The sequence below is a fragment of the Rhinolophus hipposideros genome (genome assembly GCF_964194185.1).
Source record: "Rhinolophus hipposideros genome assembly, chromosome: 11".
Lineage (NCBI taxonomy): Eukaryota > Metazoa > Chordata > Mammalia > Chiroptera > Rhinolophidae > Rhinolophus > Rhinolophus hipposideros.
In genome coordinates, this window is record NC_138057.1 from 72,825,725 (window position 1) to 72,846,296 (window position 20,572).

Here is a 20,572-nt window from a genome sequence, read left to right on the forward strand (position 1 = left end):
GAATGGGGAATTTGCAAAAAGATAGACAGATAGATCAACGGAATATAACTGAGAGTCCAGAAATAAACCCATTTATCTTTGTCAATTTGATTTTGACAGGAGAATGAAGAATACTCAATGAGGAAATGATAGTCGCTACAAAAAATAGTGCTGGAAAAATTGGATAACCATATATTAAAAATGAAATTGAACCCATATCTTATACCATGTACAAAAATTAGCTTGAAATGGATTAAAGACAAACATAGACCTGATACTATAAAAGTCCTAGAAGAAAACATAAGGAAAGAGCTCCTTGACATTGGTCTGGGCAATGAATTTCTGTACATAACACTAAAAGCACAACCAACAAAAGCCCAAAATCAAGTGGGACTACTTCAAACTAAGAAGCTTCTACATAGCAAAAGAAAATGAAGAGGCGACCTATGGAATGACAGTAATACAATGGAATGTTTTTCAGCCATGACAAAGGAGGAAATCCTTCCATTTGAGAAAACATGGATGGACCTTGAGGGCATTATGCTAAGTGAGATAAGTCAGACAGAGGAAGATAAGTACTGTATGATATTTCCATGTGGAATCTAAAAGAGTTGAACTCAGCAGCAGAGAGAAGAATGGTGGTTACCAGGGGCTGGAGTTTGGGGGAATTGGAGAGATGGTTTAAGGGTACAAATCTGCAACTATAGATAAATAAGTCTTAGAGATCTAATGCACAGCATAGTGATTACAGACAACAATACTGTATTATCAACCTCAAACTTGCTAAAAGACTAGATCTTAATTTTTCCCACCATATAAGAGAAATGATAATATACTCGGATGACGTGATAAACGTGTTAACATTTAGGTGGTAACCATATTATAATATATAAATGTATCAAATCAACACATTGTATACCTTAAATTTACACACTATTATATGTCAATTATATCTCAATAAATATTTCAAAAATTATCATTGTAAATCTCTTAAGAGCTAACAAGATAGAGACCAACGTCCAGCTCCCAAAAGCTAACAGCCAGTTCATTTTCTACCTTCTTAAAATGGTTCACTGATCCTTGTTTTATGCAATAAAGTACTTAATTTGCAGGTTTTTATATATTTTACTTGAAATTTTTAAATTAAATGATATAAAATAAAATTCACACCTCAGAACAAGATGCTCACACGCTCAGAGGTCCAAGAAAACTAGGGCTAACATATGGAATAGCAGAATCATGGCCACCATTTCATACAGGCTTCTGGGCATATATTTGCTCACTGAATGGAGCAGGTATGAAATTGCCCTCCCCACTTACCTAAACTGTTCTCTTCGGCTAACTTTCTGATATAGATAGACCAACACACTTCCCACAAGCAAGCACACTAAACTAAATGTGACTCTAAGTAACTCTACCATCTCTGCTTTAGTTCGGAATTTCACAATGATATTTTCATAGTTCTTCAAAACTCTGGAATTAAACAACCCAGGCCCGGTGACTGATTGGATAACTGAAGATAAATGGCCTTAGGGAGGGGCCCCAGAGACGGGCTGATGAGGAAGCCCTGAGCAGATATAGCATCAGTGTGGAAGGTTCTCAGCTCTGTCAGAGCACTGCATCAACAAGAACTGAGTGTAGACTTCCTAAGCTGTCGGAGCCATCCCTCCCTCTTCTCTCTCCCAAACCGTCTATGCTCAAAGGTGCCCTCTTCTTTCCTGCCTAACCAATATGGCCCTGAAGACGGCTAATGAGGCATCCACCCTCCTCCACCCACGCTGCCGGCAGAGACCACGCTTGACATCCTTGCTGCAGAAGCTGCCACAAAAGGGCTGGCCAAAGGCATGACGGCAGTGTACGTCACAGCAGCCACCATGTCCTGATCAGAGAGTTCTGGGAAGGAGGTGGAAGTACACCCAAATGATGGTGTCACAGAGGAAGCCAGTCGTGGTGAGGTGGGATCCACAGCTGGAGACCACACAACAGTGACCAGCATCTGAAGGCCAGCGTAGGATGGTGGCCCCAGTGTGGACACAGGAGGGTACAGTGAGGGCACGGGGGTCTGGCATGAGGAAGCCACCCTCGAGGAATATGGCCAGCTCATTGGAATGTATGTCAGAGCAAGAGGCTCACAGGAGAGGTCAGTCGTCACAGAAGAAGTGGGAAAGGTTAGTGCTGCCCTCGGCATCCCCAGATCAGTAAAGAGGCAAGAGGAGCCCCACGGGCAGCATGGGGGGGCGCTATGGACACCGCTTAGTTCAAGGCCAGCAAGTGGACACACAGTTGGTGATTCATCACTGAATGGTTGTGCAGAGGGTAACAGGTGGCCAGGGAGCAAGCTAGAGCCATAACAGTCCTAACAAGTGTATCTGTAACTCCAAACGCATAGAAGAAAAAGAAGTGGGTCAAGCAGCAGGCAGCAGGAATGGCTGGGTAATTAGAGACCGTATGGGCCAGCACCCGGGCAGAGTGACTGGACATCCTTATATCATCGAGAGACTGCAAGTGGGCAGTACATAGGGGAGTGGAGCCTAGAATCCCAGGGTGAGCAGCACCAGAGTCATGGCCCCCAGTATGATGGTCAGGTAAACAGCCAGGAACACGAGAAAGAAGAGACTGGGGAAGACTCGAGCTTTTGAGAAGCCAACAAGCAAGAAGACTGGAGAATGTGAAGCTTTAGGGGCACAGCCCATGATGAGTGACAGTAAGCCTGTAAGGATTAAAATTTTACATATGAAGTGCTGAGTGTAGGGCCTGGGATATAGCAAAAGGCTCAAATGATAATTGCTATTGCTGCTTCCACTGCTACTGCTACGATCATTGCAGGTATTACAATCAAAGCGAATTCAGGTTTTTCAGACGTTGCTAGGATGCACTGTTTGTATGTAGCCCAGCTCCCCCATTTGACAATGTGCTCCTGGAAGGAAGGGGCAGAAATAGGTGATGATCTCACCTCTGTATCCAACGCCCTAACATAATGCCCGGCAGAAAGCAAGCTCTCAAGAGTGGCTGGATGAATGGCCAGTGAGTGACCGTCCTCCTCTCATTAACTCTAATTTCCTGATCCTACTGAACTGCCCTGTCTTGCCTATCATTCTCTGGCTTACCAAGAGTAAATATTTAGGGGATTAATGCATTATTCTCTCCCTGTTTCCTTTGTTTTCACAGTCAGCTAATCCATGCTCTCATCTCTCTACGAGGTTAATTATACATCTCTAATCTGGGGATCAGTTTATTATTAATGTTTTTTATAACAATAAAATGTACTCCCATGAACGTATATGGTGCCTGAATCTTGGGAATACAGATGACACGGGACAGACAGGATGCAACTCAGCCAAGGAAGGAAGGGGGTGGCAAGGACTCAGGCCCAGCTCTGGCAGCAGGGACTTCTTCACCTTGGGGAGGCTGATTCATGTTTAGAAAGCTAATTAACAAATTTACAAGGCCTCATTTGTAATTTTTGGAGAAAGACCCAGAAAAGTAGGAAAACATTTTAAACCAAAGACTTCGTTTTGAGTTTAGTTACATAGCCAACAGTGAACAAAAAACGCACTTTACAATCATCTCCTTTCCTAGACATGTTTTATGGCTTTCTACAATTATCTAAAACCAATTTTCACCTTAGGTGAGCGATAGAAAAACAATTTGAGAGCAACAGAATTTTATCGTAGCATTAAGTGGAAGAAAAATGCAACAAAGGAAAACTACATTTATGATAAGCTTCTTTAAGTTTAATTTACACTGGGACCCTCATTCCCGTTTGATTACATAGTTACCAAAAGGTCTTTGTTTAGTTTTGTGTTATTTGTTTTTTTTCTGTCATAGACTAAGATATTTTACAGCCCAATGTCTGTAAAATGTTTAGGTCCAAATGATAAGCTTCATAATCTCCCTTTGATTAGATCCAATTATCTCCCTACAGGAAAATTCTTCTGAGTTTACTTTTTCATTCTGAAAAAGTATTAGCATGTTTCCACATTTTTCCTTTGATATTTTATTTTGTCTTAATATGACTGATCAAATTGCAATCATTAAGAATTTTTGTGTACTTTTTTCCACTCTTCCTTTAGAACTCTGACAGATACGAATTTTGTCCCAGTATTTCTTCTTCCTGATGTATTTTCCCTTTTATCAATACATAATGTCTTTATTTCCTGTAACAATTTTTTTACTTAGTCTGTCTTGCGTGATATTAGCACAGCCACCTCAGCTATATTTTGGTTACTATTTTCATTTCATTACTATATCTTTTCCAGTCTTTCACTTTTTCAAAAATTGAGGTTACTGTGGTTTATAACATGATATAAGTTTCAGGTACACAATATAATTTGACATTTGTGTACACTGGAGTGTATCACCATGGAAGGTCTAGCTTCCATCTCTCACCATACAATTGACCCCCCTTTACCCATTTCACCCTCCCCCTTCCTCTCTGGTAACCACCAATCTGTTCTCTGTATCTATGAGTTTGTTTTGTTTAGTTAGTTACATATATATATATATATATACATATATATATATGTATGTATATATATACATATATATGTATATATATATGTGTATATATATGTGTATATATATTCCACATGAATGAAATCATATGGTATTTATTTTTCTCCATTTGACTTATTTCACTAAGTATAACACCCTCAAGTTTCTTCCATGTTGCCACAAGTGGCAAGATTTCATCTTTTTATGGCTAAGTAGCATTCTACTGTATACAGACACTACATCTTCTTTGTCCATTTATCCATGAATGGACACTGAGGTTGTTTCCGTATCTTGGCTATTATAAACAATGCAGCTATGAACATGGGAAAGTATGTATCTTTTCAAATTAATGTTTTCACATTCTTCTGATAAGTGCCTAGAAGTGGAACAGTTGGATCGTTTGGTAGTTCTATTCTTCATTTTTTGAGGAATCTTCATACTGTCTTCTATAGTAGTTACACCAACTTACAGTCTCACCAAAAGTGTATGAGGATTCTCTTTACATCCTCACCAGCACTTGTTATTTCTTGTATTTTTGATAATAATCATTCTAATGGGTGTCAGGTGATATTGCATTGTAGTTTTTATTTGCATTTCCCTAATAATTAGTGATGTTTAACATTTTTTCATGTGCCTGTTAGCCAACTGTATGACTTCTTTGGGAAAATGTCTATTCAGATCCTTTGTCTATTTCTTAATCAGATTGTTCAGGATTGGTTTTTTGGTTATTTTTTTTTTGTCATTGTTGTTGTTGAAATGTATGAGTTCCTTATATTTTTGGTATATTACCCCCTTATCAAGTGTATAATTTGCAAACATCTTTTCCTATTAGGTACGTTGCCTTTCCTTTCGTTGTTGGTTTCCTTTGCTGTGCAGTAGCGTTTTACTTTGATGTAGTCCCATTTGTTCATTTTTATTTTGTTCCCCTTGCTACTGGAGTCAAATCCACAAAAACATCACTAAGACCAATGTCAAAAAGCTTAGTGCCTATTTTTTTTTCTATACAGTTATGGTCTCAGGTCTTACATTCAAGTCTTTTATCCATTTTCAGTTAATTTTGGGGTATGGTGTAATACAATTAGTTTCATTCTTTGCATGTGGCTGTCCAGTTTTCCCAACGCCATTTATTGAAAAGACTTTCTTTTGTCTATTGTATGTTCATGGCTCCTTTATTGTAAATTACCTGTCCATATATGTGTGGATTTATTTCTGGGTTCTCAATTCTGTTCCATTGGTCTGTGTGTCTGTTTTTCTGCCACATCATGTTGTTTTAATACTATAGCTTTGCAGTATAGTTTGAAATCAGGGAGAGTATACTTTCGACTTTGTTCTTTTTTCTCAGGATTGTTTTCTCTATTCAGGGTCTTTTGTGATTCCATACAAAGAATTGAATATGTTCAGTATATATATATAATATATATATATATATATATATATGTATATATATGTATATATATACATATATATGTATATATATACATTTATATTATATATATATCCGTGTGTGTGTGTGTGTGTGTGTGTATATATATATATATATATATATTTAGTGGTTACTTTGGGGATTACTAACATCTTATACTTATTACAATCTAATTTGAATTAATACCAATATCCCACTATTTAGAACAATTCAATGACAATAGTAATTAGAAAACAGCACATTATTTTGATGATAGTTAAACCTACTTCTTCCATTGTAGTTGGTGTTTTCTTCTCTAGAATAACAACATATTTTCTTTAGAATTAAAGCCTACAAATTATACCTTCTAATTAGATTTCTCGGGTGAAACAGTGACTAGCAGAATGAGTGTTAATTATAATGACTTGGTGGTTGTTATTTAGCAGGTCTCTTCTTTAACAGAAATAGGAGGATAAAAATGAATGTTTTACTTTTTTATATATTCCAGTATCATAAAAGTAAGTATTGAATTTCAGGACGGAAATTAACTAAATAAAAAATAGATGAAATAACTTTAGAATGAAAGAACTAAGGGAATGATAGTTACTGTCTTCTAACATTTTTAAATACGTTGCTTAGGCAGTTGGCTTAAACAATGTGTAGGTCAACTTCATAAATATTAAGCAACCTCTGCACTATATGCTGGGTGTGAGGTGCTTTGGGATCCTAATCTGTAAGACACAAAGAGCAAAATGATGTGTCTTTTCTTCAGTGCTATATATCCACAGTGAATGACAGAGTGTAGTTCATGGTAAACATATAACAAATATTATGGACTGACTGGGACAAACATAGATGAACTGAACATTATCCTCTACTTCAGTGACTCCAGGTTATTGCATTTAATTTAAAATTCCATCAATTAATAGAGACAGTGGAAATGTAATGGCTGTGTGCGATATCAGAGGGGTAGTAGATAGGGGGAGGGGGTTATCACTGTGTGAGGGATATAAATGATAAATGTCTATTACATTATTTTTGTACACCTGAAACTAATAAAAAAAATAAATAATAAAAAATTTTTAATTAAATTCCATCAATTGTAAGATGCATTAATTTTTTTAAGTTTATTGGGGTGACAATTATTAGTAAAATTATATAGATTTCAGGTGTACAATTCTGTATTACATCATCTATAAATCCCATTCACCACCCAGAGTCAGTTCTCCTTCCATCACCATATATTTGATCCCCCTTTACCCTCATCTCCCACCCCCCCACCCCCCTTGACCTCTGGTAACCAATAAACTATTGCCTGTGTCTATGAGTTTTTGTTTCTCATTTGTTTGTCTTGTTCTTTTGTTGTTTTTGGTTTATATACCACATATCAGTGAAATCATACGGTTCTCTGCTTTTTCTGTCTTACTTATTTCACTTAGCATTATACTCTCAAGATCTATCCATGTTGTCACAAATGGTCCTATTTCATCTTTTCTTACTGCTGAATAGTATTCCATAGTGTATATATACCACAACTTCTTTATCCATTCATCTATCGAAGGACATTTTGGTTGTTTCCATGTCTTGAGATGCATTATTTTAATGCACCATTACGAAAATAACGCTGCCATTATTTGTGATATGCCATAGATTAAATGCATCTCACTATAAGAGATGTTAAAATGTGGAAAAATATGAGTCTCTTCTGGGTGGTGAACACACAATGAGATTTATAGATGATGTAATACAGAACTGTACACCTGAAATTATGTAATTTCACTAACAATTGTCACCCCAATAAATTAAAATTAAAAAAAGAAAGAAAAATATGAGTCTCAGAATCAATAAAATATGGTAGCTGGATAATAGAAAAAATAGAGCATAGTTTTTGGAATCAGGCCTGGATTTGAATCAGTGCTCCAAAGAAACGTAGTTCTTGTGCTAAAAGTATATGCTTTCAAGTTTAATCTGGCAAAGAAAAAACTAAGGCAAAATTTTGGCTCCATTAGTCATTTGAAAGCTGTTCCTTAGCATAAAATTTTAACTTTGTCAGAACAAAACAGAGAGGTCTTTTAGTGTAGTGGTTCAACTACATGGTTTGGCTTCAAACTGCCTTTGGTTCAAGTTATGTTTTTCCAGTGACCTTATTTTTCTAAGTCACTATAAAAACGAAGACAATAAGAACACATGTTATGAGGTGGTTGTGTGGCTTTACGTGGAAAAAAAAAGCTTATAAATCACTGAGTACAGAAATGTTAGTTGCTTTCCTTCAAGTGAGAAATTATGTGACAATGAATATGATTTGTGTTTAATGGCAATTCATATAGGAAGGGAGCAGAGAAAACATATTTCATTCCATTAGGTTACCAAAGAATGCTTTTTGTAAGAAGCTGCATTTGAGTGTGGAGACTGAAGTGAAGGGAGAAATGTAAGAAAGCCAGATGGGTTCATTGTAAAATGGGATCAGAAATCACCAAGTGCCAGGAAATGGGCAGCATGTATTTGACAGGCAAGTTGGGACCCTGATGTATGGATTCTGTGTGCTTTGAGGAATTGAGAAGAATAAAAGATGTGAAGCTGGTGCCTTTCCCTAGCTGTAATAACAAGGAATGGTAATCAAATATCTGAGTAGCAGGCTTGAAGATTGGCTAACAAGGGGAGGGTGACCTAAGGTTGGGTTCAAATGTTATGACACTCCCTTTTGTTAGAGAAGGAAGTCAGAGAGCTGTAGCTACTCAGCTAGCAGATGTATCTAAACTTGGGAGGGAAGGAGCAGAAGATTCCCAACATTGGGGTACTCTGAGTACTTGTCCTTCAGAGAAATGGAGGCACTAAGGGGGAGGCCTAATCACAGCTTTATAGGTTCAAAGGGGAAACGGGACCCTGGTTGCCTGCCTGGTGTTCTGTCCTCAGTGCTACATGGGATGACATTTTCCAGGTAAGCCCTCAGAAAGGTTGGAGAGCCAAGGGACAGAAAATTACCATCCACTTCCAACACCTACGCCAGGCTAAGCAAATATTGTACTAAACCCAGAGGGTCAAGGAGAGGGACGTGGGGCCACCTGGGGAGGGAGAACACTTCTAATTCCTCTGGATCCCTGGAGATAACCCTTCACTGAGTTAATAATGTTTGTTTTCTTCTTCTCTCCCTGCCAAACACCAGATTTTAGTGACATAGTCTCAGAGGATACTCCCATTAGGGAAGCAGGGGATGTATCTACACCGTGTGAAGGATAAGAATCCAAGGAAAGGAGCATTCATATTCAAGAAGCATCAGGAGATTTTCATCAGGTATCTTTTTTGCGTGCTATCTCTTGGCACAGTTTTGTCTTCTTTTTGACTAATCATTCAATAGAGTATAAATAAGGAGAGTGGAATGAATACATGAGGCAAGACCTCAATGTCCTTGCCAGGTAAGAAGTCAACTTTCAGAATGGCTGGTGAGAAAGTGAGGAATATCTGATCTCAGAGAGATAATTAGTCCTCACTGAACAATAAATAAGAGTGCTAACTGATGTTCATATTAAATGTTGAATTTTTGCATCTCTACTCTAAAGTAGATTCTTCCTTTACCCCAGTTTACTTGTGAGTCTCAGATCCCTGAATTCAGAATATAAATTATCAGCCAAAGAGCAGGGAAGTCTGAGAGAGAATTCTGTCACACAAGTTCATTTCCTGTCTCTCACTTTCCCTTCCTTCATCTTTCTTTTCCCTATAACTGTTTATATTCAATTCAATGTTCTTTAAATGACTTTCTTACTTCCACTGTAAATGATGTGGAAAGAAGCATCTAGACCTAAAAAAACGGTTATTCATAAACTACAAGCTTGGTGAGATAGCTATCTCAAAATTATTTAGATGTGGGTTAGACATTGATAATCCTTAATCAGAAGCTGAACTGAACCTGATTCAAAGACTACATTGGTGGTTCTGTAAAAAATCAAGCTCTCCATCCTAATTCTCTCACATTCTCTCATATTCTCTCATATTCTCTCTCTCTCTCTCTCTCTCTCTCTCTCCCTCCATCTATCCATCCCTCCCTCCCTCCCTCCCTCCCACTCTCCCCTTTCCTTGTATCTGTTTCTTTAGATCCCTATCTCAAAGATTTAAAAAGAACAAGTTAAAGCCACGTTTGGCTCTGAGTTTTCCATATTCAGGAAGAAAAACATTGGAGTAAATGCTCCATTAATAACTGCTCAGTGTAAGAACCAGATGGAAAGATGCATGTCCCAGATAACATAAGAACAATTAATTGACAGTGCTGTTTATCGCATAGGTGCATACAAGTCCATGAAAATGGGCAACCTGACAAGACTTCCTGAGTTCATCCTCTTGGGACTCTCCCCTCGTCCTGAGGACCAGAAGCCACTCTTTGTCCTCTTTCTTATCATGTACCTGGTCACCTTGACAGGAAATCTTCTCATCATCTTTGCTATCCGCTCTGATCCTCAACTCCAAAACCCCATGTATTTCTTCCTGAGCAACTTGTCTTTTGCTGATATTGGCTATTCAACAGTCATAGTCCCCAAAATGTTAGTGAACTTCTTATCAGAGACAAAGACCATCTCCTATGCTGAATGTCTGGCACAGATGTATTTCTTCCTGGCCTTTGGAAACATAGACAGTTATCTCCTGGCAGCTATGGCCATTGACCGCTACGTAGCCATTTGTAATCCTTTCCATTACGTCACTGTTATGAACCACAGGCGCTGTCTGTTGCTACTGGCCTTCTCTATAGCTTTCCCTTGTCTCCACTCCCTCCTATATGTCCTGCTGGTGAATCGACTCACCTTTTGTGCATCAAATGTTATCCATCACTTTTTTTGTGATGTCAACCCTGTCCTGAAATTGGCCTGCTCTTCTACCTTTGTCAATGAAGTTGTGGCCATGACAGAAGGGCTGGCCTCTGTGGTGGCCCCTTTTGCCTGTATCATCATCTCTTACCTAAGGATCCTCATTGCCGTCCTCAGCATTCCCTCAGCTGCTGGAAAACGCAAAGCCTTCTCCACTTGCAGCTCCCATCTCACTGTGGTGACTCTGTTTTATGGGAGTATTAGCTATGTCTACTTCCAGCCCTTGTCCAGCTATACTGTCAAGGACCGAATAGCAACAATCATCTACACTGTATTGACATCAATGTTGAACCCAGTTATCTACAGTTTAAGAAACAAAGACATGAAACGGGGCTTAGAGAAATTGATAAGCAGGATTAAGTCTGAAATGGATAGGCTTTCTACTGCAAAAACCAACAAAATCTGTGGACCCTGATTGCAAAGTTTGGGTGTGAGTGTGTTTGCATGCATGCACACACACAAACACACTCACCAGCACCTGAGGCAAGTCTTTGGTGGAGAAATACTTTCATCATTGTAGCTACACCCTGTAGTTTTCCACTTGTGGTCTCTTTCATGCTGTATCATTGTAGACTCACCCCAGAATCTCTCTCCATTCCAGAAAAATCACATTCCCTTAATTTCTTCCACATTTATTTGGAACCTCCCATATTCCCCTTATTTCTATTTATAAATTCAGTCCAGTTTGGTCACTGAATTTCCAGAAAAATTTTGTAAGCATCTATATAGAAATCTATATATGTACAGAGATGTTTATGTATACATAACCAATCTATTCTGTTAGATTTTTTTGCAGGTGTGTGTGTGTGTGTGTGTGTGTGTGTGTGTGTGTGTGTGTGTGTGAGTGAGAGAGAGAGAGAGAGAGAGAGAGAGAGAGAGAGAGAGACCTATTAGAATATAAGCTTCCCCCCAAAAAGAGCACTTTAGTGTGATTCTCTCTCTCCTGGTATGTGTATTTTAATAGATGGAAACATCTAAGTCAAATAAATTAATCTCTCATGGTATTTTAGACAAGGCACAGATGGATGACCTTAAAGTTTCTAAATGATACAATAAGGAGTCTTCAAACTCCTTTGATTTTGCCTCAGTCATTCCTAACCTAGGGTGAGGCAGAGTCTGGGTGAGTATATGAGTATATCGCTCAATTTTATTCCTTTATTACATGTATGGGCCAATTAGTTTTCACTTCCATGCCTACTCTGATCAATTGGTAAGGACTTCCTTGCACTGCTATAACAGAAAAATTTGTCCCTAATGAAGGAGGATGAATATTGATTGATTGCAATGTCTGCTATGGGCATGGGAGCAAGAAGTACTGGTCCACATAACAAGGGACTTTTTTTCAGTTACCATAAACCTCAAGAATTGAATAATTACTCAAAAAAAATTTGTTAAAAGGAAAAAAAGAATTGGACATGCAAAAATGCAACTTTATTTCTGTAACTTCATTTCTATAGTTTAATTTTATTTTGAGAACTCAATCTCCCTAATTGTAACTCAATTCTGACTTTTCTCAACCCAATCCAATAATTTCTCAGTGACTTTTAATTTGTAATTCAGCCCTATTCATTTATATCCCCTCGTGGTTATCACAGCTTCATCCAAGTCCTGTTTCTAACTCTAAGGGTTTATGCAACTTCTCTCTGGTGTGTGCAAAGACAGATCAGTTCTTTTCTAGACTAATCTATATTTTGGTCCTATACTAGAACCTGTTGTTTACATCTGACCTCCTTCCACTCATTTGTCACCATGGATGATGGCTAGGGCTTGCCTTTGAGATTGGAGACTGGCTTTTGCTACTTCTCTTACTCTGTACTGATGATCCAATAGAGACGTCATCCTCAGCCATCATGAGGGGGTTCTTGCCACATCCATTTGATGTTAGTCTCCTCTCTTCTTCCCACCAACCTGGCTTTTATCTCTGTTCATCTAATCTGAGTGAGCCACCCTAGGCCGATGGAAACCCTTTGAATTGCCTCCAGGAAAATACTGAGGGCAATATCCAGCCCTCTGGTATCTACAAATCCAATGCCACTCTTTTCTATTGCTCTTTCTAATCCCAGTAGAGTAAGGAGCACCAGTACAGCCCTCATACTGGGCGCAGGGCACACAGCCAATCTACTCTCAGATTCACTTACTTAAAAGCCCTTCCCAGAGCCTCTCTAGCATTACCTAAATTGGTTTCTTTGATTTCTCTTTCAAGTCTTCCCTGGGTCATCTGTGGATCCCAAGAAATGTCTTTCAAAATATGAGAATTTGTTGTCTAACACATTGGTGTAAGACTGAATTGTGGCCCCTTCTCCCCTCCCCCCGAAAAATTTCATAATTGAAGTGCTAATCCCCAGTATCTCAGAACGTGACTTATTTGAATATAAGGTCTTTAAAGGGGTGATTAAGTTAAAATGATTTCATTAGTGTGGGCCCTAATCCAATATGACCAGTGTCCTTATAAAAGAAGAGATGAGGAAACAGATCCAGAGAAAAAACACCAAGTGAAGACACAAGGAGAAGATGGTAAGCCAAAGAGAAAGCCTCAGAAGAAACCAATCCTGCCAAAACTTTGGTCTCAGACTTCCAGTCTCCAGTACTGTGAGAAAATAAATTTCTGTTGTTTAAGCCACCATTGTGTAGTACTCCGTTTTGGCAGCCCTAGCAAGCTAACACAACATCTTGGATAATTTTGAAACTCAAAGGTAAATAGAGCTTAATGTCTCAGATTTTTAATCCACAACATATCTTCCATTCTGGCTATACAATCAGTTTTGAAAACCTGAAAGCCTCTGATTCATAGATTATTTAAGGAAACATAAAACTGGTAACTTTACCATAATCTCTAGCTTGCCTAGAAATAAGACCTAGAACTCACCTAGTGAGAGACCGGGGTGCAAAGGTCAACATTAGAACAGAAAGAAAAGAGAAACTTGGTTTAAACTGAAGCCTCAAGTAGGTAAAGAATTTCTGTGACCACAGGACCTTTGAAGATGTCTGTGCCATCAGTCCCATGAGTTATGTGGAAAATATGAAAGGGTCTTTCTTAGACCTTCCTGTCAAGCTCTGTAAGGGCAGAAGCTATGACAGCTCCTTATCCTGCCTTCTTCTAACACAGGTGAGGTGAAGACTGAGTACCAAGTCTCTCGTTGGTAACATTTTACTTGACCTGACTTGAATTTAACTAAATTGCTTTTGCATTTCTTTCTAACATTTGTAATCAGTCCACCACCTAAGAGAGCCTATTTTTAAGATTTTACTCAAAGAAAAACAGAGATAGATAAGAATCTCAGAAGCACTGACACGTCGGACTAAAAGAAGGGGAACCAAGCAAGTACAACCAAGACTGAAAAAGCAATTTGGAAATAACAAATTATTCTGGATCCGTTTGGCTACAACAGCTGGCTTGTTGGCCATTGGTGAACCTCTGTACTTGGGTCATACCTAAGGTCACACCAGAGGAATCCTGGGTGCTGTGCTTGAGTATCTGCATTGGGTTTCTCTCTCTGCCGGGAATTTCAGGCAAGGTCATTCTGTGAGTGTCTCGAGGGCCCAAATTCATACCCAGTGCATTCTTGATGAATTTTAAAGGAAAAAGGGAGTCATGTGATAACCTGAGACTGGGCACTATAAGGCTAAAGGTACCCATGGAAGGTTCTCCTGTGGTGTGTTGGTCAAAATGCACCTGTTAACAGGACTTCCAGTGGGCAGTGTCCTGTTGTGCCTGAACGGCAACTAAGCTCCAAAGTCAAGCATAAAGGTCCTACTCCCTATAGTCTAAAGGATGCTTTAGTACTTGGAATCTAGCACCTGCCCCTTGGGGCTCTTGGGAAGGTGCTGGCATAGCTCTGCTACCACCAACCACCACTTGACCCCCTGCTTCCCCAGTCAATGTAGGAAGAGGGACAAGAGGGGAAAAGGGCATCGGCCTTGCAGAGTGGGAAGGATTGTTTGCCCTCCCCAACCAAGAAGGAATGCTCCATAAATATCATTTGAGAGATTAGGGATGAATGCAAGATGGCATTTAACTCCTCAATTGAATGGCTTCTAGTTACTAAACTTACAGATTTGCCTGCTGGCAATTTCCACCCAATAATATAGTACTCTAAGGCCACAAGTAACCAACATAATTATACATAATAAATATTACCCCAGAAAACGCAAAGAAATGTGTAAAAAACATACATCTTTAGGGAAGCTTGGCAGGGAACTAAGGAATGAGTACTATTTGAGGAACAAATGGAAGGGCGTGAGGGCAGATTTAAAGAAGAGGTCTCAGGTTCCCCTGCACGCCAGTCTGGTGGAGTCTGAGGACTGGCTAACAGTCAGCTGGTTGACATCATATGATCATCACTGTTTCATCTATAATAGGCTGTGTGGAGTCAAAGGATTCTCCTGAAGACCAGCAGCAAGTCTTCCTTAACCTGGTTTTGTCCTGCCCATCAGCTAGTCCATGCCCCACTCTTTGTCTTTATTCCTTAGGCTGTAGGTAAATGGGTTCAATATGGAGGCCAAAATGGCATAGATCACTGTCACAACCCCATTCCCAGTGGTGAGGCTGAACAGTAACTGGAAATGGACATAACTGTTACTCCCATAGACTATCTTACACTTGTGAGATGGGAGTCATAGGTGAAGAAAGCTTTACATTTTCCTACAGCTAAAGAGATCTTGAGAAGAGCAATGAGGATTCACCGATAAGAGATGATGATGCAGGTAAAGGGGGTCATCACAGCAGCCTGAACCTATGTCATTCCCATAATTTCATGAACAAAGATGGAAGAGTAGGACATCTGCAGTGGGTTAACATCACATAAAAAATGATAATTGATACTGGAAGTGCAGAAGATAAACCAATCCACCAAAAAGAACTGCAGGAAGGTATAGAGCTGAGAGATGGGGCAAGAGATGGCCCAGTAGAAGGAAGCACTGATGGTAGATTGTAAAGGTGGTATATGGAAAAACTCACATATGGCCACATTGCAATCAATGGCCATTGCTGTCAGGGAGTAACTGTTACCAAGAGCCAAGAAGAAATATATCTATGTTAGATGCTCATCATAGGAAATGAATGATCTTTGTCTCCAATAAGTTTACCAGCATCTTGGGGGTCATGGCCATCGTAGTATATATAGCAAATGACTGGATGCTCAAGAAGAAATACATGGGGATCTGGAGTTCAGAGTCAGAGGGAATGGCCAGAAAGATTAACAGGTTCCCTATTGAAGCAATGAGGTATATAATGAGAAAGAGGGCAAAGAGAGGCTTCTGGTCCTTAAACCAAAAAGAGGGTCTCTGGCAGACAAATTCAAAGTGGATGTTTAAGTTTCTCCTTCCCATTGGCTTAAATTCACTTGTAGGTAAGTCAATACTTTTAATAAATGCTTCCAGATTAGATTCTTAGCAATTTGCATTCCCAAGGAAAACATATAAGACTACACATTTCTCTATCTCCCTACCATCATTGTATATGACTAATCTTTGTAATCTCAGCCAATCTGACATTGGACAGGAGCACTTTAGTGCATTTCTCCCTACTGATGCAATAAAACATCTTTTACTATCTTTATTGGTCATTTGCATCTCTTCTCCCTTAAATTGCTTGATTAACTACTTTGCCCCTTTGGGGGAATTGTTGTCATTTTAAATTGTAGAATCTCTTAAATTCAGGATATTAACCATAGGTTTGCTATAGGTATTTGCAAATATCTTCTCCAAATAAACTATTTGCCTATAGCTTCAATTATAAAATCAGCATTTTTAACTTTCTATATAGTCTAATTCGTTCACCTTTTCTTTCATATTCTGAGTAAAAGGTATATGTTGTTTAAAGAATATTAAAATTCTATTCTAGTATTTCATTATCTTTAGGCCTATATTTTTAATCAATCTAGAATATATTTATATATAATACTTATATATCCATCTTCCAGATGCCAGGATTATTTATTTAATAAAATGCCCCTTCCCACTGAATTAAAAAGTCACCAGGAACATATAATAAGTTCCAATATATACTTGAATCTATTTCTGGACTCCTTGTTCTGTTCTACTTATTTGACTGTCTCTATTTGTGTCAAATCATAATTGCCATAGCTTTTTAAAAATACATACTAAACTAATAGTAATAATAACAGTAAAGCAATTCTTTCTTTCAATTTTACTTTTCAAAACTATTATTGACAATTCTCACACATTTATTTCTTCATGTGAACTTTTAAAAAGTGAGAAACTATGTATTTTTTCTTTTTATCAATCATTCTCATGTGTGGTACCACACATGAATTACAGGATTAAATGGACTGTGTATAAAGTGCTTAGACCAGAACAAAATAAGCATTCCGTAAATCCTGAATTCGGCTCAAAATAAGCATTCGGTAAATCCTGTTGTTGTTTTTGTTGTTACTGCCAATCTATTCCTTTCATAATGCATAATGTGACAAAATGGAAGACTTGGATTTAATCACAAGAAGATCAGAGCTGCCTCATCCAGAGCTTACTTTGTTGAAAGCTGTTTAAGCATAACTAGAGATATGCTTAAGCATAACTTTCAGAAACAGAAAGAATCTTCTGTTGCTCTCCCAAGTTCTCTGCATTTGGATTTGGAGCCCAAAGTCCAGATGACACAGAAGTGTCGCTCTGCTTCCCCTTTGCCATTTTTCTGTGGACAGCATTTCCCTTAGTAACCTCATAGAAAGAGGCTGCTGCGTCCTAGAGCGGGATCCAAATTTTCTTGAGTTCCCTGGACATAACGCACTCTCATAATTTCCATCATGTGGTTAGTTAGCACATACCATTGTCCCCGGTATCTGTGGGGGGATTGGTTCTGGGACCTCCGTGAGTACCCAAATCTACAGATCCTCAGGTCCTTATATAAAATGGTGTAGTATTTGCATATAACCTATGTACATCCTCTCATATACTTTAAATCACCTCCCGATTACTGATAATACCTAATACAATGTAAATGCCATGTAAATGTTGTTATACTGTATTGTATAAAAACAGGGAATAACAAGGAATAACAAGAAAAAGTGTGTATATGTTTGGTACACACACAACCATCATAGGCTTAACTATATAGTACACATCAGCAACAAGGCAATTTTTAAAAATATTTTCCATCCACAGTTGGTTGATTCTGCAGATACAGAATCCACCAATACAGAGGGGCGACTGTACTTTTTACCATATATTTTTAATAAATTTAAAGATGCCAACACATGTATATTAGGTTATCAGGGTAATGGAAAGACAACTAGCACCAATCAATCACCTACAATTCTGACTGATGGGATTAATGACCTAATTTTAACAATGAGGAAACTAAAGTCCAAAGTTCAGCTATTCCATGCCCCACTCCTTGTTTTTATTCGTTAAACTGTAGGTAAATGGATTCAATATGGAGGCCAAAATGGCATAGACCATTTTGGAGGTCTGGAGACTTATCCAGAGTCTCCAGCAGGTAAGTAGTAAACAGAATTCAAACTTAGAATTGACTAACTCTAAATCCCAAGTGCCTATCCAAACACAATGGGGAGAAATGGGAGATATCTCAGGCTATATCTTAACTTGTGTGAGGATATCACCAAGGACAGTTGTAACCTTTCCCAGAGTGCCTTCTTGGCTCCTATTTCAGAATTCTGAACCACATGAGCCAATGTTCTTCTGATCAGGATATCAACACTTTTGCTCTCAAGGTAAAAGCATATTCCCTGACTAGGCAGTGGAATGGGTGCGCCTGAGTAGTCTATCTCTGACCAGGGACTCTATTGGGATCGTTGGGGCCATGGTTACATTGAGACTGACTTGATGAGTCAAGAGACTCAAGGCTTAATTCCCAATCAACCATTTACAAGGAGAAGACAAACTTTTACCCCTGGACTCTAACTAGGCTGTAACAGCTGCCCAGAGTGGTTAATTATCATCCAAGTAAAGGAGCCTGGAGGTTCACCAGCAAGATGTCCCCAGAGCCTCATTAAGAAAGCTGAGATAGGAGCCTTTCCCTTTGAGGAAGCTTCTGCAGTGACACTGGCTCAGAAACTTTTCTGTCAGGCTATCATTAGTGAGGTCCCCTGGTTTCCCCTGTGGGCTGGTCGCAAGGGGCCACATTCTACTTTAATTCTAGAAAGGGGGGAGAGGATGCCATAACTCAGAGGCTTTCCTTTCTAGCATCTGAGGCCAATCCTCCAAGTGCAACATTGGAGGGGGCTACTGAGTAACCAGTTTTAGAGGGAGGGGATTTTTAAACTAGTTCTAGCCAGAGACTTTTTCCCTCTTATTCTTCTTCGAATAACATCCTTGAGGCATACAAATCAATTCCCCCATTCCTTTTGGTCTCTTCATTCAAAACCTTTGTGATCCTGTCTACTTTATCTAAAGCAGTGATTCTGGCCTCCTCCACACATTTAGCATATAAACAAACAAACCCAGCCCACCTCAACCAGGGTCCCATTCAATTTAACATTTACTGAGCACCTACTGTGAGTTATATACATGGTGTTAGGCACTGAAGATGCACATATGAATTCACAGGAAACAGTCCCCACCCTCAAAAGGGCTCAACCTGGAGGGGCGCCTCCACCCACAAGGTGGGACAAAGAGACAATCACAATACAGACAGAGAGTAAGCAAAGTGTTGTGGGAGACTAAAGACAACATTTTCTTATTTTACCCAAGGAGTCCAGGAAAGCTTTACAAAAAACGATGATAACTAAACTAGGTCTTAAAAAATGAAGCAGAAATTTTCAAAATAGAAGAAAGTTTGAGAAGTATACATTTTATTTGGCATGTGTCGTCCGAGGTCCAGGCCACATTCTGGGAAGAATGCAGATGGATGTGCTCACCTAGAGCTCAGGAAATAGCTCCTATGCTGGTACCCTACAGTGCCTGTCGCCGTAGGAACACACAATAGTTCTCAAGATGCATCAGAGCCTAATCAACTAACTCTGTCGAGTTGAACAGGGTACAGTAAGCAATAAGGGTGGGCAAGAAGGTGGACAGTGAATGGCACAAGGGCATGCACACCATCATCATGATCATTAACATGTACTGAGTGATAACTATTTGCCAAATAGGACTGGCTACCTAATTTTCAGGGTCCAGTGCAAAATGAAAATTCAAAACCCCTTGCTCAAAAGTATGCTGTTGTTAAGACAGCCTCAGGAGAGCATCAAACCAAGCACAGAGAGCTGAGCACAAGCAGTACACTCATGAAGTTAGCCTTGGTGCCAGGCAATTAACTGCTGTAAAATCAAAATCTTAACTGATACGATCATGAGGTCAGGATTACTATTATCCCTAATTTATAAATAAGGAAACTGAGGCACAGAGCTGCCTAGTAATTTGTCCAATGTCATGCAACTTGTCAGCAGTCGGGCAGGGATTTGAAATCAGGCATTAACTCCAAACCTCATGTTCTTAAACACTGACTTCCTTCACTTCATCCCAGGTCCTTGCTCCTCTAACAAACTCCAAATTCCATGTCTTCAGGGCCTCCACCAATTGTCACACCAAGGTCAAGACCATTTCTATGTGCCTAGAGGTTGAGGAACTCGCCCACGGTCACACAGTTAGTGAGTGGTACAGCTAGGATATAAAGTGAAATGATGTGTCTCCAGAGCTTACCTCCTAACCTCTATGCCATAGCCCACTGCCAGAGTCAGATCCTGACTTACAAACTTATCTGCATCTTTTAATCTAACTCTTATCTTTAATCTCTTTTTACAAGAAGTAAAAATTGAGACTTACCCAGATGTAGACCCACATAAATACAGTCAACTGATCACTGAAAAAGAACATAGACAATATAATGAAGTAAAGATAGTCTTTTACAAAAATGGTGTTGGAACAACTG

The 20,572-nt window shown here is 39.0% G+C and overlaps 3 protein-coding genes across 3 annotated transcripts in view; 2 read left to right on the forward strand and 1 right to left on the reverse strand.

Moving 5' to 3' along the window:
• The window catches only part of OR5C1 (olfactory receptor family 5 subfamily C member 1), a gene marked incomplete at both ends in the record, with an annotated part of 100,525 nt that overhangs the window by 24,793 nt on the left and 55,160 nt on the right, over positions 1–20,572 (forward strand). The gene's annotated exons all lie outside the window — the stretch shown is intronic.
• Positions 1,677–2,678, reverse strand: OR1B1 (olfactory receptor family 1 subfamily B member 1; the record flags this gene model as incomplete). The annotated part of the gene is given in 11 exon segments (XM_081065889.1): positions 1,677–1,801; positions 1,804–1,866; positions 1,869–1,886; positions 1,889–2,108; positions 2,112–2,120; positions 2,124–2,174; positions 2,178–2,216; positions 2,218–2,232; positions 2,236–2,490; positions 2,492–2,519; positions 2,521–2,678. Coding segments are annotated over 11 exon segments (975 nt in total). The 5' UTR covers positions 2,673–2,678.
• Positions 10,166–11,143, forward strand: LOC308505319 (olfactory receptor 1L3-like; the record flags this gene model as incomplete). Its single annotated transcript, XM_081067348.1, has 1 exon — positions 10,166–11,143. One exon carries the CDS (start codon positions 10,166–10,168, stop codon positions 11,141–11,143), a length of 978 nt encoding a protein of 325 aa, XP_080923474.1.